This window comes from Lepisosteus oculatus, chromosome 6 (assembly GCF_040954835.1).
Source record: "Lepisosteus oculatus isolate fLepOcu1 chromosome 6, fLepOcu1.hap2, whole genome shotgun sequence".
Classification (NCBI taxonomy): Eukaryota; Metazoa; Chordata; class Actinopteri; order Semionotiformes; family Lepisosteidae; genus Lepisosteus; species Lepisosteus oculatus.
Window position 1 is genome coordinate 49013443 of NC_090701.1, and position 18847 is coordinate 49032289.

General features: G+C 37.2%; 1 protein-coding gene across 2 annotated transcripts in view; it reads left to right on the forward strand.

The window, feature by feature from the left end:
* xkr4 (XK related 4) overlaps positions 1–18847 on the forward strand; it is a 117684-nt gene that overhangs the window by 26604 nt on the left and 72233 nt on the right. The window contains exon 2 of one of the 2 annotated variants that reach the window (XM_069191518.1): positions 15140–15742. The exons of the other annotated variant lie outside the window; for it this stretch is intronic. Within the exon in view, the coding sequence (XP_069047619.1) occupies positions 15140–15209 (70 nt within the window). The 3' untranslated portion in view covers positions 15210–15742. Of the gene's footprint in view, positions 1–15139; positions 15743–18847 lie in introns of those variants that run through there. 2 annotated transcript variants of the gene reach the window in all.

The following is an 18847-nucleotide window of genomic DNA, read 5'->3' on the forward strand; positions in this document are numbered from 1 at the left end:
CAATTAAAAATAAAACAAGGACATACATAACAAGTCATAAAACAATCAGACTTAGGCCCCAATATCACCAGCAGCCATATCACCCTGCAACTCACAACTGGCAGCCCACTGAAGCTCAGCAGGTGTGAGTCAGGCCAGTACCTGGATGGGAGACCTCCTGGGAAAAACTAAGGTTGCTGCTGGAAGTGGTGTTAGTGGGGCCAGCGGAGGGCGCTCACCCTGCGGTCTATCTGGGTCCTAATGCCCTAGTATAGTGACAGGGACACTATATTGTAAACAGGCGCCGTCCTTCGGATGAGATGTAAAATCGAGGTCCTGGCTCTCTGTGGTCATTAAAAATCTCAGGGCGTTTCTTGTAAAGAGTATCATGGCCTCCTAATAATCCCTGTCTATGAATTGGCTTCATTACTCTGCTCTCCTCCCCACTAATAGCTGATATGTGGTGAGCGTTCTGGCGCCTGTTGCATCATCCAGGTGAGTGTTCTGGCTGCTGTTGCATCATCCAGGTGGGGCTACACATTGGTGCTGGTGGAGGGGAGTCCCCATTACCTGTGGAGTGTCCAGGAAAGTGCTATATATTATATTATTATATATATATAGCAATTATTATATAGAAACACGTGTTTAGATTTAAAAACAGTCAAAGGATCTGCCTCTCAAAGAGACGCAGGAAGGGCATTCCATAGAAATGGAGCAGCAACAGCACAGTTGCTGTCAATAGTTTGATATATAGTTCTAGTTACAATGAACAAAGAACCAGCCTCAGCTGAACAGAGCGTACAGGTAGGAGTTCAGAGATGTATGATGGAGCCAGTTTGTGTAGAACCATGTAAGTTAGTAACAAGATCTTATATTGAATATGTGACTTTATATAATCAATGAAGAGACTTGAGAGTAGGAGTAATATTCTGCCAGGGTCTAGTGTGATTTAGAAGCCTAGCTGCAGAGTTTTGGACATACTGCAGCATATTGATGAGAGTGGTAGGGAGTTCAGAGGAAAAGCTGCAGAAATCAAGCCTTGATGTTCTGCATGAATTATATTTGGCTATTTTATGAAGTGTCATTCTGTGCCACCATTCTGTTGCCTAAAATCAGAAAGAGTTTCCAATCATGCAAGACTTGCTTTAGAAATTGAATCACTGTAGAGTTAATGCATGTGATCATGCTCTGCTTATACTGCCTTATTATTTTACCGGTTCTCCTCTGTGCATTTGATCAGCCACCTTCATATGGAAATTTTTTGTATTATTTTGCTCATATAGTAATATGGATGTATGAACTTTCTTAGGAGCTAAACTTTGTGAAGATTGAATATACAGTAGCACCAACTATTTATTTGCCTGAAGACCACAGGGATTTTAATCAACCACCTCTGTATTTTCAAAACTATGATAGAGACTCTGGGGCAGCCTGGTGACACAGTGGTTAGCATAGCTTCTTTAAAGTGCTGGGGCCCTGGGTTTGATTCTGAACCTGGGGTGCTATTTGCATGGTGTTTTTTATATCCTCCCAGTGTTCATGTGGGTGCTCCTATTTCCTCCCACAGTCTAAAGATATGCTCATAGGATAATTGACCTGTAAAAACTGACCCTGGTGTGTGTATTTCTCTGTGTGTGTTCTGCAATGGACTGATTGCCAGGACAGGCTCTGTCTGCCCATGTGCCCCTCTACTAGATACAGCAGTTAGAAAATGGATGAATAGGAAAGTTTCCAACATCTAAACTTTGTTTAGCCATTTCTTTAAAGTGCCTACGTTTTTTGCATAAACCATCTGGTTTGGAAGCTTGTACCCCTTACTCTGACTAAAGAAATGTTTCCTATTCTCTGTCCTAAATTAAATCCCCTTTAGTCCTCTTGAAACAGTCCCCTTGGTTGAACCTGTCTGTAAACCTTAGGATTATGTATAATTGGATCAAACATCCTCTCATTTTCTTCTGTTCTGGACTGAAGAAATGTAGCTCCCTCAACCTGTCCATATCGAGAGTCCCCTGATGACAAATATTTTTTGTTGCTTTTCTTTAAAGTTATTTTATGTTTATAATATCTTTGCTGTTTATGTTGACAAAACTGGGCATAATTTTCTAGATGAGGTCGTACTACTGCATTGTAGAGCTTAAACATAACTTAATTGGTTTTAAATGTCACACTTTTTGCTATATACCCAAGCATTCTGTTTGTATTTTTAATGGCTTCCCCACATTGTCTTGATGTACAGGAGGAATCAGAATAAATCAGATCTCTTTCATGTGTAACTTCCTGCAGTTTCAAAGCACCCATGAGATATGTATAGTTCATGTTCCTCCTACCAATAGGATCACTTTGTGCTTATCAGTGTTGAATTTCATTCTGCCAAGTGTCAGCCCAGCTCCTTGATTCTATCCAAATCTTTCTGTGACTCCCTTGAGAGTTTGCCACTGCCCCTACATTAGTATAATCTGCAATGTTGACTAGTTTGTACCAGAATCTAGATAGTTGATATCAGGAAAAGTAATTGTTCTAAAACAGCTCCGTGTGCCACACCACTGCTCACATCTGTCCAGTTCGAGGTTATTCCCCTAAAGATAACATGCTGTTTTCTTTTACTTAACCAGTTCTTGATCCATGTACTGCACATACATTAGCTTGGTTTCCAGTGGCTTTTAATTGGAGAATCAACCTTCTGTGAGTTATCAAACATTTTGTGCAAATCTTAATATATCCTGTCATATGCTTTAGTGTTATTTAATGTTCGTGTTGCTTGTTTGAAGAATTCTAGAAAGTTAGTTACACAAGACCCAACATTTCTTAACCCATTTCGACTGTCTCTTAAAATGTACTTGTTTTCGTAGTAATTTTCTAAGTTCACTCTATCATTTCCATAACAACCAGTAACAGAAGTGAGACTGATTGGTCAGTAGTTTCCTATTTCAGTCCTGTTCCCTTTTTTGGTGGGTTGGTGTGACATTGAGACAAAGTATTGTCTGTCTCCAAGTATATGACCATACAGAATGACTGTACAGTAATAAATGAAGATTAGGAAAAATAACTAAACATTTAGAGTAAAAAAGTTTGGCCAAAGCCCTTAGCTTTACTATTTATGATTCAGTTCCACACGGGTGGTATATAACTTATTTGCATTACAAGTGTTCTGTGTTGCCTAATATATTTTTTAAGTAACTGCTAAAAATTATTTTGATACGCTTTCTCTGTAAGACAGAGTGCAATAGTTTTCTACCAAATGCCACTATCGGGAGATGTATTGATCAGCTTTTCAGCCACAGTTGGTGATGACATAGGGCGTAGTCTAGTGATATTTTTGAGGTGAAAGAAAGATGTTTTGACAAAATGCTGCACACGTCAAGCCTGAATCAAATATCACTCCCAAATTTTTCAATTTAGACTGAAGCTCAAATGCAGTACCATCCACGGATAGGGTTATACTGTAGCTTTGGCTTTACAAAGTTGATGGGGGGTGCTAATAAGCATGACTTCAGTCTTGTCACAGTTTAGATTAAGGAAATTTTGAGTCATCCATGTTTTTATGTTGGAGATGCAATTAAATAGAATAGAGACAGCCACATCAGTTTCAGGTTTGGTATGGATGTAGATTTGAGTATTGCCATATCGTCAGCATAGAAATGACAGTTGAGATTTTAAAAGTTGACCAAGTGGAAACATGTTAATGCTGAAAAGTAAGGGGCCCAGTATTGAGCCTTGAGGATCACCAGACTTAATGAGTTCATTTTCAGACCTAAATCCACCAAGAGAGACAAAGTGACAGGAATCAGTGAGATAAGACTTGAACTATTTGAGAGCAGTGTCAGAAACTCCAAACACAGTCCCAAGATGAGAAATTAAGATATCGTGATTAACAGTTTCAAAAGCAGCACTGAGATCAAGAAGAATGGGGATAGAAAGAGAACCTGAATCAGAAGCTATTGGAAGATCATTTGTGACTTTGACCAGGGCACTTTCTGTGCTGTGAAGCTGTCGGAAGCCAGACTGGAGAGGTTTGAAAAGGTTATTTGCAATGAGGTGGTTATGTAATTGAAATATGACAGCAGCTTCTAGAATTTTTGCAAGAAAGGGTAATTTGGAGATGGGGCGAAAATTGTTTAAATTGTCTAGAGCCGTGTTAGTTTTTTTTTGCACGGACGTAATGGCAGCAGTTTTGAGGACCGTTGGTACAGTACAACACCAGAGCTCAAGAATTCATTTATAATATTGAGGACAATGGGACAGAGAGAAAAGAAACAGGACTGAAATAAAGTGGGGGGAATGGGATCTAATATATAGGTGATGGATTTCATATATGAAAACAAATAGGAAAATACATTTCATTAACAGTTAGAAATTGTAAAATGCCAGGATTTGCATACCCTTGGTACTAGGGTGAGATCAGTTTACCTGGATGAATCTTGAAAACTCTAGGGATCTTGTCCACAGGGATATGGATGTTAGCTAGTTATCATTTCCACAAAAAAGTCTAGCTTCTCTGATTACACATGGATTCATGGCAGTCTACAGAAAGGTTCTTCCAACAACACATTACATATGAGGCCGAGGGTGTAGAGGATGTAATGGCTTTACCTAGATTAAGACAAGTTCAGAATTACATACAGTATAAGGTCTAGTGGCTAGATTGTTAAGATTGTATAGCTTGTTTCTACTACAGGTGAAAAAGATGAGTCCAGCAGATCTGAAAATTAAGTTCTGCTCCACGTCATACGTTCTTGTATAGAACAAGGACCATAGTTATTACTCTTTGATCTAGAAATAACAGAGAAACTCAGCGAGTGAAGATCTCCTGACCTGAGCTCTTTTAACCATACAGTATGTGGGACAAGAGGTCGGTAGTTGTCTACCTAATAGAATTCTAGGACTCTACTGGAATCTCCTGCCTCACCTCCATCAGTGTGTGAGATATTGCAACTATGTGTTTGAATACTATTACGGAAGGGTATGTTGGCAGTTTATATTACACAAAAGACTTGCATGACAACAGTGTTTTATGGCTCTAAATGTCAACAAATGCTTGTTTTGCAAGGATATAGTAATGGTGATTACTGGGACTCTTAAAATGTACTTTTTTTGCAGCCTTCTTGGTCTGCATCATTGTTTAACACATCAACTGTACTTAAAATATTCCTCCACTAAATAACATAATATTATATAATTCTTTATTCCTAAAAGTCTTGCTTCTTAGCAAAAGCTGTTAGTAGTGGATTACATAAATAGATTTATTAGTTATTATGTTTTGTCTTCTGCTACGTGCTACAGATTTGTAGGCATTTCATATTTGAGGTGCATATAAGCCAACTAAAAAAGAAAAATAGTCACATTGTCTGCACAGATTTTTGCTGTTTTAGCTGATTATATGAATGATGTATTCAATTCATTAGTAAAACTCATTTATCACACTATTATGACCATATTACTGGATTTACATGGGGTTTGATACAAAATAAATGAAAATAACAGAAGCAATGGGTCCTTCCATTGAAGTTTCACATATCTATGTAAAGTATATATTCAGATCTTCCCTCATCATGAATGATGTGTTTAGCTTGAGAACATGGCGGAGGAATAAAATATTTACAATACTTTGTACATCCACTGTGTTCTTTCTTTTGTATGCAAATGTAGACCATCTGTCCCTTCAATACATGCTTAGGTTTTAAAGCTCCTGCATGGTGTTCTGTGAAAGGAAACTCTGTTGCCATCTTGGTAAATCCTAATACATCATAGCTAGGATAACTGCATGAGTTTAACACACAGTAACACTTGATGTAGGCATCACACAGTGCTGAACAGCATGAACTTCTTTTGAGCTGAGTGATGAATTAAGACATACTGTAATAAAACTCATCAAAACCACCATTCAAATTTAAGCCACAGTATATCTGAGATTGTTTAAGATTCCTAACAAACTGCACACAGAACTTTTTGACTTTAAAGCATACTTCTCTTGCTAGATAAAAAAGTTATTGAAGAAATATGACATATTGTGGGTAAATTTATTTTGTTATCAACAGGGTTGTGGAAATAAAGTCACATTCTAGTAGTGTGTATGCCCACCACTGGAAGCAATGCAAGCCATCCATCTGCAGTGCATACTTTGCACCCAAAAATGGCAAAAAACATTTAACAGATAATGGAAATCTATATACTTTGATTTTTATTTTCATTTCTGTACATACAGCATAAATAGTGATACATTCTATTGGATGTGTAAATATGATGTAACTAAATCTTATTTAGCTAAATATTTTTAGATAGTACTTCCTAGGTCTGTACTTTGTAATATGTTTGATAGATGGTACAGTTATTTTTTTGTCTGAGACCATGATCTTTACCACAGGTTTCCAGGGAGTTGATCAGTTTCCATGGTAATAGATACATGTTTTGATTACATAATTGGATGCTTTTGATTAAAGATTTTCCTGTCCTGCAGTAAAATGCACATTTTTCTCATCTAGTACCTTTCTCCTTTAAGAGGCTGGGTATAAAAAGTGGTACTTAGCTTTATGTTAATGTATATTTATTTAAATATAAAAAAATATTAATGGTCTCCCTATAGAGGTGTTGCTATAGTTGCTAAGATCTGCCTTTAGTCATATCACACACAAAGCTTACAGTAGATACACTTGCACTGCATGTCTACATTATAAAAGAAAAGCTGGGTTTTCAAAGTGGTGTGATTTGAAGATAAACCCTCACTAAATGTATCACTTATGTTTAAGTGCATTCTGTTGCATCTTCATAACGGTGCATGGTGTAATTCACTCCCAACAAGCTGGTTATTAATACAACCTTGATATAATTGGTAAAACATATTTTGAACTGTTCAATCGCTTATTTATGCTTTGTGTTTTAAGAGTATTTGGGTTGCTATTTTGAAGTGACTTAAACAGCAGCCATTGAGTTTTTCATTACTGTAGGCAAGAGATTAAGTTGCCTAACAAGCTGCACACATAAATAATAGGTACTGTATTTCATTTTTAATCTAAAATTTTAGAAATGTCACCTTGCACATGAGGAGAGGGCTTCAATTACAGAGGATTGCCTGCAGTGTTAGAATTTCAGCAGAAAAAAAATAACATATGTCCTTTGTTTGCATTGTACTTGTAATCAGTGGAGGTAACAAGTAAAATTATGGTATCAGAAAAAAAACACTGTGATTTTTGACTTGATTGCACACTTTACATGTAGCAGTATGTAACTGATTGTGAATGTGAAGTTCTATCATGTGCTACAGTGTTTACTGATTACAAGAAACTGCAAAGACAGATAACAGCATTGGCAATCAAATACACAGAAGAAAAGGAATTTAATTTTCATGTTTCCCATTCAACTTAACCTTAACTTGCTGGGATCACCTTCTAAAATGTGCATTATGACACAGTAAATATAATCATATATGTTTTACATGCAAAACATATTAATTGTCAGCATCAGCATTTTGCTATTTTTTAGTTGCATTCAAATATACCAAGTATTTGTGCGCCACATGTAGGATTTGAAGGGCATTTGTACAATTCAGGTGCTCATAGGATTGTAGTGGTACTTTTGCTTTTCATAACAAAACTGCTTCCTGCCTTCTGTTACGTAATTACAGTGGTGCTGAGGAAATGGAAGTCATTTGATCTAAATTACAGTTGGTTGCTTTCAGAAGTCACACAGGTATGCTTGGCTAAACATTGCAAAAATCCACAGAGCTGAAAAGGCATACCACAACATTCCACATGCCCAGCAGGAATTAATTATTATGTCAGGGGTGTAGATATTTTAAGAGCTACACTCTGTATTTCAGCTGTCTTTGTTATTTGGTAAGAACTCTTTGATGCAATAAGATAAATATCAGAATCTGTTGTACTGTTTTCTGAACACTTCTTGCAAGTAGAGCTCCTTGTGTTAATGACATGTAGATGTCTGCTGAGGCAGTGTCTAGAGGAACATGAAAAGGCCTGCAGAGAAGAGTGACATCAGTTCCCTACACTGCAGTAGCAAAGGGAATTCTCTGTCCCTTTTCCTGAGGCTCACACTTTTAAATATAAAAAAGAAATTTTGTACTCATAGCCCAAGCCCAAGAGATTGTTTCTGTAACCGAGAGGGCACGTCACAGCAGAATGGAAGACACTTTGTGAGTAGTTCTATGCCCAGTCTATAAGTAATTACAGTTAAGTACCCATGGTAAAAACCTCACCCCTGACAAGGAGACAAATTCCAACTAGAATGCATGCAATAGTGGAGATTGTACTGTCCCTGCCAATACTAATATGTAAGCCAGGAATGGTAATCAATGTCTCCTTTGATCTATATGTGAAATGAAGTATACTACCAGAAAATGGTCAGGAAATGTGATGTGTAGTATCTCTCGCTGTTTTTTACTATTAATTTATTTCTGGTCTTTTGTCTAGCTTTAAGTGTCATCTTTATTCATCCCTAAGACTTTGTTTTATCTGGGGTAACTTGGGGCCATTACTCTCATGCACAGGGTCAGAGCAGAATGAAAGCACTATGTGTTGTTGACTGTGATGCTATATTGCTGTGAATAGGTTAACATCAAGGATCAACTTACTGTACTGTAGCTGGTGGAAGCCTGAGTTGTCTGTATTTCAAAGGCATGTAAAATACATCAAAAGTGATTAACCCTAAAGACATAGATACAATGACAAAAATCAGTCAAATTAATTTGTATACTGAAATAATAAGGCACATACTTTTATCAATATTCTATTCATAATTCATACCACATTTTCTATCCAGCTGTTTCTGGAGATGCATCTGTGCTGTTTTGTTCTTGTACAAGTGAACATGCGGAATGTGTCCTGTCATTGTGGTTATGATTAGATTAGCTTTACAACAGCTCAGAAATTGTGCTAATGGTGAGATCTGGTGACATCTGAAGCAGTTTTCCACAGCTTGTGGGGCCTTTTTCACTTGAATCATACCCAATACTTGATTGTGCTCATCATTGGATAACCACTAAGTACGAACAGAGGTTTTTGTTATTCTTTTATGATTGTTCAACAGGAATAATTAAGTACAGTGTAGCTATTGCTTGTGTTTTTATGAATGTAGCAGCTCTACTCTTTGCAGGTGTTATTCAAGAAATTTGTGATCAATTCTTTCCTTTATCACTAATTGTCTTGTGGAAAAAAAAATGTTTGGTTGCCGTCTGTGCAAAATGTGCACCAAAAGAAAACTGTTTAGAAATTCATGTTATGTGAAATGTACAATACAAAGATGATGAAAAGTTTGAACGTTATTTACAGTAACAGTCATACTACATTGTTCTCTGCAAGTCCAGAAGGATAGTAATTTGTGCAGGATAGTTTCTGAAGAAATGGAAAACCAAAAAAGATGTATTCATTTTTAAAACAAAGTTTTCATTTTGCCTCGTCTTTATTGGACAGTTTCGTTATGTACCTCCTATAAATATTTTTTTTTAACAATTCCAATATGTTTGTAAAAGTCAGGAGGTTAATTAGATTAAATATGATTCAATATGAATTGCAAAGACGACATTAGTATTAAATTATATTTAATATCATTGGCAATACAACATCAACAAAATCTGTAAAAAATTATTAAAGAAACAGCTGGGAGGCATTTACAAATTACAAGCAGATATTACATTACAGCAGATTAACACTATGCTTCAAATAGTTTCACTCAAAGAGGATGTCACCTGACAACCCATTTTCTTGGTGAGAATTTCTTTTCAGGATGTTTTCTCTGTGCAGAAACCTAATTTTCCCTCACCTTCCTTAGAAAACAGCATCAGACCACTGCTGAATTTTAATCACTTCTGCTTCTTCCTCTTGGTTTGCATGATGTTGGATGTTGTGGCTCTTTTCCAGGAAAAGATATACCATATTAACGGAAACCCAATTCTGCTGTTCCTTTTTTGCCCTAAATCTGATTCTCTTAATCTGTTCTCTCAAATGTGCACTTCAAGACTTTGCATGTAACAAAAAGTGCACAAACGCACAGAACCTCCACCATTATCACTGTTGGATTTATCATTGAACTCTATTAACAAACAACACACTCTATACATGGGGATTAATAACTGATATGTATTACCTTTACTAAAGAATATTAACACAGGTACAGGATTCCAGTGCAGAAATAGGCACGCAGAATTGCAGTGTACCAAGGTTTTAGAGAAATTTACAGTAGGACCTACAGTACCATTTTGCTGCATTGACTGACACATTAACCAGCAGCAAGGTTGTGTTGAAGGTTAAATGCGTTGGTGTTTACTATACCCAGATAATTTTTTTGTATTTCTACAAATATTTTATTCTTTCTTCAGTATATAGCTGTGCTATAAACCCTACTTAGATATTACCTTTCCATGTGGAGTTGTAATGTATTTTGCAAAGTAGATGCACTTACAATGATCAGCCTTGGTCTACAGTCTTGCAGTCAACACAGATTCCAACTTTGTTACATCAGTCAGTGGTTTACAGGGCAGATTTTCAAGAAACGTGCTATTTCAAAAATCTTTGATTCCCCTAAAAAAAAGGTGTGGGTGGCCCAAATATTAACAGAATACTTTGTAATTATTGTCAAGCAGATCTCATGTTTGTTTCTGTAAAAGAAAATCTTTCTTTTTGTGTTAGTTCTGTATAAGCACACATTCATCTGACAGTTGATTTTAGAATAAATTCAATAATTGCTCTGCTTTTATCCCCTCAGATAGTGAAAGTTTCTAAAATCACCATTTAAAACATAATAATTTATAAGCTGTTAATAAACAATGCAAAGCCTTTTTTTCAGGCTTCTTAAACTTCTCTTTTGATGCAGCAGTTATTAGTGGGTATGTAGTGCAGCAGTGCAAAACTTTCAGGGAGATTAATACAGTTTAATACAGGGGATTATAGGATTATGTGATTAACCCCAAATGGCAGGTGACTTTTTGATGCAGGAAAAATATTAATGTCTACTCATTTGAAAACAGCCAATCTAATTGAGAATACAAGGCTGTTTTGTATTTTTTTTTAATAAATATAACAAAAATAGTTTTGTCAAATAACACGATTTTATAAGAGCAGACAAGATAGTCTGATACATTGCAATATGTATTGCACTATACAAAATAAAGTAGTTTATTATTATGTGCATTGTGCTGGGAGAAAAACTATTTAATTATAGAAGTGGCCCAGATGAACTAAGGCCAAGACCACCAGTGTGGGTGGATCATCTTCTCCATCTATGCAAGGCTGATGCTCAAGATGATTCCCTGATAATGCCTGTTTCCTTGATAGTAAACATAAGGAGCAGTAGCAGGGGTAAGGTTTAGCCTAGTGTTAAGGCAGGTGATGCAGTTCTGTTGCTTCTGTATCACTGCTGTGAAGTCATCTGATTCTGCACTGAGTTTCATTCACGAATTGCTCATACTGTATATGACTTCCTATATGACAATATATAAATATTGTTGCATAGTTTATTATATTGTTAAAACATCATAATATTAAATCTGTTAAAATAAAAAAACGCAACTATTTTCTTTCAATTGGGCATTTGTGTTTGTTACTTCATTTTGTGTTCAGGAATTGCCTTTCATAGTATCATGTTCTTCCTCACATGACCAAAATGCATAATTATGAAATAGATTATGTTTGTAATTAATTTAAGATTGTCATTATTTCTGTATGCAAGTCAGATGTCATGTGAAACTACAGTAATCTGTCAAGAGATACAGTAATATCTAGAATTTTGGTATAGCTGAATATTGATATGAAATGCAGAAGCAGGAAATTCTGAGAATCACAATAGGAGGTCCTAGGTACTAGCACCTCAAAACTCCTGAAATAATAAAAAATAATCTTTGACTTATTCTTTTAGGTGTTAAGTTATTCTAGCACTGAACAGAAATCTTGTATATTTTGTGCTGTTGTCAAACAGGAAAATTAACTATTCTAATGTTTTTTTAAAAGACACATTTATATTGTTCAGGGCAGTTGGAAGTCCGAAATATGGAGAATGAAAATGCAAAAAGGTAGAAGAAATATTCATTTTAATAGTATCTCAAACTGAATAGCATATGGTAATTAGCAGAATCCCAGTTTTGCACTTTGGTTGCTTAGAAATCTCCTCAGTATAATTGGATCTGTCATGTTTAACCTCCCTGCGAGCTACAAAAATATTATTAATTAAAAGGACATTTCATCGTTAATGCATTTTAATCTAATTACTGCTTTGGAATCAGAGTGGATTGTACCCTTCACTGCATTGAGAAATGTTGGTTTCTTGATGGGATTTGCCTGTTTTTCTTCTGAGTAACAGGTAACTATACAAGAAGCAGAAGTACAAGCTGCTACAGTGTGGCACCTCACATTTGCCCATCTGCAGTGAGCATACTGTGCGCACTATGGCTGCTGTCACATCATCCAGGTGGGGCTGCACACTGGTGGTGGTGGAAGGGAGTCCCCACTACCTGTAAAGCACTTTGGGGCAGGTCCAGAGAAAAAACTATATAAGTGTTAGCAATTATTAAATATTTTTATTACAGTAGTGTAGAATTGGCATGCCTGACAATGATAACCACTTGAAATCATTGTAAAATCAGTGTAGCATATTATAATTCCACAAATAGCATTGGCAAATACTTGTAATACACTGAAAATGAACAACCACCATTATTGCATTAAACATACACTCAAAAGTTCGGATTTTTATACAGTAGCCCGCGTTGCATGATTTTTAATAGTTGTTGGGCACAGTTCTGCGAAAACAGGAAAGTGTCGCGAATAAGGACTAAGTGTAACCCTTTTCCTTGTAAAAATGTCTTTAATGGATTTGGGAACCCTTCTCAGAAAAGCTGATAGACAGCAGTTACACAGAAAGTGTTTCCTGTCTTTTAGGAAGAATGTCAAACTTGTCAAGCTGTATGTGTTCTTGGTACTAATTATAACTCACAAGAAAATAACAGATGTGAAATTCGTTCTTTTATCCCAAACGGATTATTCAGGTTGGTTTCTTCCCACAGTTGAAAGACATACTGGTAGGTTAAGTGGCTTCTGTAAAATTGGCCCTGGTGTGAGTGCAAACGAGTTGGTGCCTTTGTGTCTGTGTGTGCCCTGCAATGGACTGGCATCCCATCCAAGGTGTATCCTGCCTTCCATCTGTCACTTCCCAGCACAGGCTTCCACTCCCCCAAGGCCCTGGACTGGATACATTTATTACTTCCTAGCCTGCATTTAGGGATCGGAGATTCGTGGCTTTGCTGAAGACTGACATCTTACTAAGGAGCAGAGAGGCTTGCAGGGAGTTAACTCAAGACTGCGAAATTTTAGCACATCCACTTCTTTAATGTTATTGACATTTTCATCTTGTCTTGTTTTAACAAGTTTCCACTGCAAGAATAGGTCATAAAGGCTAGCTACACACTGCTGCTATCATAAACGAGAACTGTTTGAAGAACATGTTTGTTTTGTTAACCTGATATATTTAGAATTGTAATCCTGTTCGTGCATTTTAAATAAGTTGCCATCTGCAGTGGGTTAGTTGCTGAGTTCTTTCTGAAAATAAATATTTCCGTGATTCTTTGGATATGGTATACATGAAAGAAAACAAGTTTTCTGAAACTGGAAAGTGACATTGTACTTACTTTTAAGTAATATGTTTTCACTTAGGTTTAGCACTGAAAAAAACAAAGAACATAGAAATGTAAAGCTGGCAAAATATGATCTGACCAAGCAATCAAACATTGCAGCCATGAAAAGCCCCTTAGGAAACTGTCAGATCCAAAGTGCCAATGGGACAGTGATATTTCATGGCAGCTCACAGACAATCCTCTCCCATTGAACACTGTACAATGGACTTGCCAAGACTTAGCTTGCTTTATGATAAAGCTGAATACTCATTGTGCCAACAAATACTGTACATAACACAAGATTATAAAAGAGTATACAATCATATACATACAAAATTAATGCCACAAAGTAAATATGCATTAGTCTCAAGGTATTTATGAATACGGTTTATTATCATATACAGTATAGAACACCATGCAGCGTTCTTGGCTTGTTTAGTAAAGATTAAGAAGCCAGCACATCTGAGACAGAAGTGCTGGAGAGTAAACAAGAACTAAATGTTCACTTTCTGGAGTGAAAATGCTGAGACTGTATTACTGCAAACTGCTCTTAGCAGTTTGGAGTTAAAGTGGTCTCTGTGGAAGTGCAGGCAGACTGTTTCTGTATTCTATTTGGCAGGGCTGGAGAACTGAAAAACCTCAGACTATAAAATATTTTTCGTTAATACAGCACGGGTTAATTTTTCATATATGTGTGTGTGTGTTGTATACATTGTGTATACTGATGGCAAAAAGAAACACCTCCTCCTCCACACTCTGGCCCTCCCATCTGCGTGGAACAGGCTGAAGAGTGACTCGTCCGTGAGGAGGACCTGATGCCACTGCTGACGGGTCCATCGCAGCCTCTGTCTGGCCCAAGCCAGTCGGGTGTGACGACTAGGAGGTGTGAGCAGAGGGCCTCTGACAGGTCGCCTTGCTCTAAGGCAGCAGCATAAAGCCTCACTGTCCTGTCACTGATGTGGGTATGGTGTCTGCCGGCAGTTTCAGCAGCAGTACGGGTAGCAGATCTGAAACGATCTCTCAGATGGACCAGTCTGATGTGTCGGTCCTGCTCTGGTCTGGTCACTCGAGGGTGACCGTATCTTGGACGGTCATCTGTCCTGCTGGTCTGCTGAAGCCTTCTCTGCAGTCGGGACACAGTGGAAGGGCTCACTCCATAGTGTCTGGCAACGCTGACACATGACATGCCTGCCTGCAGGGGTTCTCTGGTTTGGAGCCTTTAAAGATTAGGATCTTCTTTGGCTGAGGCTTGAAAAAAGCTCCTGCTCTTGTCTCCACACGCAGCAATGGCTAATTCCACACGAGTATTGTTTCACTTACTGTACCTACATTCTCACATGAAATGGCATGCTACTGCGTTGTGCCCGGTGGTGTTATCACCCATCTGTGGTTCATCCCAGGGTTTGCCACAATATACCATATGTTGCTCCAAAATTAGCCAGAAAAATGGGATGCTGCATTTCCAGCTGTGTTCTTCTCTCACAATCATAAATCCTCGGTGACCCGAAAATATACCCAAGATATCCAAAACCATATTTCTTTTCTTCGAAGGCAAATGGGTGAGGGAATCCTCTCTTCGGGAGACCGGGGAAAGATTCAGGAGTCCAGGCTACAGCGCTGAGGCGATCATCAGGCCTTTGTTTCAGCTGAACATAAGACACAATACAGCAGCATGAGAGGAAGAAAAAGTTTTTCTCTCCTTTTTTCTTTCTGTGCTCGTTTACTCTGGCAGATCTCTTTTTTACAGACAAATAACAGAAGTTGCCATTCTCTTTCCCACGCAGCCTCCTATTCCAGCAGCTGCATGTCTTTCCTTTCTTGCTTTTCTGTTATCAGAAACTTAATTTGTAGATACCTGTCGTCTACGCATTATGTCAGAAGGACATTTTGTTAACAAAAGAAGCGTTTCAAATGCAAACAACGTTTTACAGAAGATCATCAGTGCTCCGAGTGCAGGGTTAAGGTTGTAAAGTGTTGTAAAGTAAGGGGAATGATTTTGAGCTTATGGGGTAATATAAAAGATGTATAAAAACAATCCTTTATCAGTATCGGCCATGCCTAATTTTACATTTGAATTCAAATGTGTTTTTCTCATGAGGTGGGCTAAATATATACTGTTTAAATCATTTTTGATTATCTGTTTTATACAAGTTTCCAGCAGAACCTCTTAATGGCAATCCCATTCAGTAAATTCGTAGATGTTCTGTTGTTTATGTCAACCTAGTTTGAAATAGTTGTAATTTATGTTCCAGTACCAGTATTACAATAAATAAAAAAATGCTGAAGGGCTCTTCAGTTCCATTTGGCAAACAGATGTTGCACTGTATTTTACAAAACCTAGAAATGCTGACTGCTGTGAATATTTTAACCTTACAAATTAGTCCCTATATTTCTGTTAGCTTTTCAGAGGGCTCCTCGACCACAGATTTATTTGAACAGATGTTTTATTTTGTTTATGTTTTCTGTTGGTTTGTTTAGATCTTAGTTTGATGGCTGGAACTGCATTAGTGTTTAATAACTAATTAATCGCTGGTGGAATCATCTGTAGTTACACCAAGCTTGATTTTATTTACTAGACTTAACCCTTGTGTGATAATACACAGAGATCCTCATTGAAGGATTCTTTTAGAATATGTATTTTTTCATGTTCCAGTACACAACACAGATCATAAAAACAAATTGCTATTACCCCCTTTAAATCTCATGGTTGTCCTTCAGCATCTTTAAATAAAAACTGAGCGAAACACCGCACGTGTGAATTTGTTGCAGAAAGGGGAAGGAATATTCAATATTAACACCACAGGATCAGTCAAGTCAAGTTAGTCAATGGAAGGATAACAAGACAAGTTGGTAGGTGTCCAGCTCAATGTGAAAGCCAATCTGCATGCTATAACAATTTTCTTTCCTGCTGTGAAAGTACCTTATTCTGCTCCTCACGACACATTGATTTTCATTAGCTGTCTCTTCAGAGCCACTGAACATGGGCTTACTTAATATGTCAAAGGAAGGCGTGGAGAATGAGAGGGTTTGTCATTATCATACCACAAAAATGAAGGGACTTTGTTTTTGTTTTTACACATGGTTTGTTTTATTTCAATACATGTGCTATTAAAACATGCATTTAAGTGTTCTTTCAATTATCATCCAACTTCTTTCTTGATTTGCAGTACAATGAAATTCATCAATCAGTAGACACGTTTTTTAAATATATTGTATGTGTGTTTATGCAGGGGAGGAGGTAGTATGTACAGTGCCTTCCCATATAACTCTTTTGTTAGATTGATTAAAAGTCAGAATAATATGAACTCTTGTAGGTCCAAGTTGTGAAGAGCAAAAAAAAATTGATTAACAATAACTTTTTGATAAGCACTTTTTTCATAAAAGATATGCCCTTCTGTTCTCTCATTTTTTAAAATGTGCTTAGGCAGAGTCTCTCAGTTTGCCCAAAATGAATAGTTATTTGTGGTCTAAAAGATAGTGTGAGATACTGTATAATTGCAGTCTCATGAAACCTGACATGCATGTGTGTCTTTTATGAATGAAAACCATCACTTCTGCACATGGAAACTTCAATCAACATCACCTCATCACATCACCTTCAATAATCGCTTATCCAATTGAGGGTTGGGGTGGCCTAGAGCCTGTCCCAGGAAGCACTGGGCACAAGATAGGATGCACTCTGGACAGAACACCATTCCATAGCATGGCACAGAAGATAAATACAGAATACAAATACCAAACATATATTACAGAAGCCAGTTAACCTACCAGTATGTCTTTGGACTGTGGGAGAAAAGTGCAGTACCCACACAAACACAGGGACAAGCTACAAACTCTACTCAGTTCACAACAAAATTGTGTTTCTGCATAGATCATTACAAATGCTGAATGACTGCTTCTACACAGCAGCTTGTCTTCACTGACCATTTCCTTGTTTAGTTGTAGCTACATTTTGCAACATTATGGATGTTGACGCTTTTACAACATGGTGGCCTGGTTTTGAGCTTGGTAGTCAGTGCATTAATGACAGACAAACAATTTTCAACATGTTATTCTGTCTTAATAGCATAATAATTAAAAGGCAATTATACATAGGACGAGTTCTATTATTGCTCATAATGTGGGAGCAGACACATCAGTGGGAAAGACAGGCTACAGCCTGCTGTTTTGAGTGTTACAGCTTTAACTGTGTGTCAGCATACACAGAAATGAAAACGTTAAAGAATTGATTTATTTCATCCTGGAGAAGAAACTGTAAATCTGAAACGGGAATCATTCTACGGAACAACAAGGCTGTTAAAACTGGAAGTGACATGTCTCATTTATATCTGAGCAGTGCTTTCAGCATTCTGGAAAATTGGACACTGTGGATTTGGGCTTTTTACAGGTCAGATAACACGACATCACATTAGTTCGGTACTATGTTTGGTCAGTTCTCCATGTCACATCACATTATTGTAGCTTTTGAAAGTCATGTCATGTTCTAAGGAATATATACTGTATCTGTGATGAGCACAAGCTGGGGGGTTCATTTTAAACGTACTGTAACTGCACCATTTTTTTACTGTAGAGGAAGCAAAGCATCCAACTTCTTGTAAACTTTTTCCCCCCACTTCATTTTTTGTCATTTCTAAAAGTCATGTTTCCTTTTGTCTAAGGATCAGTCAGTCCTTGGCCAGGATTCGATCTATCGTTTAATAGGCATCACACTGCAACCAAAACCCTTATGGCCCAAAACCTGGCAAAAAAACAAAATCTAGAGAAAGACCAGCCTCTCACCTCACCAGGTTTGTTTGCCTACCTGTGCATTGTGTTGTTCTCAGGCCTAAGAGATGTCTGATAGACAGAAGATCAAATCCAAATTGGACACATACTGTAGCATACATAACACTTCTACATGTTTAACTATTTTGCAGAAATCTTTTTTAACTAATTAGTAGAACCAAAGCGTCATGTTTTTAATTTAGTCGTGAGCTTTTTATCTCTTAGTACACTATTTCAAGAAAGATCAGTATTTTATGAACGTTCCTGATCTATTATACACAAGCAATAAAATAATATTGAATATTTATGAACAAGGAGACACGATGATACTAGAACTGAAGTTTATGTTCAGCAATACACTCGCTTCCAGCAGTAATTTAATAAATGGGTTCTGTTTTAGGCAGTAAATTAGACAGTGAATTCACTATACTGTTGTGTTGTGCACTTGTTCTTGTTCTTGTTCACGTGCAAAAGTCTTTTGCCATGCTTGACACT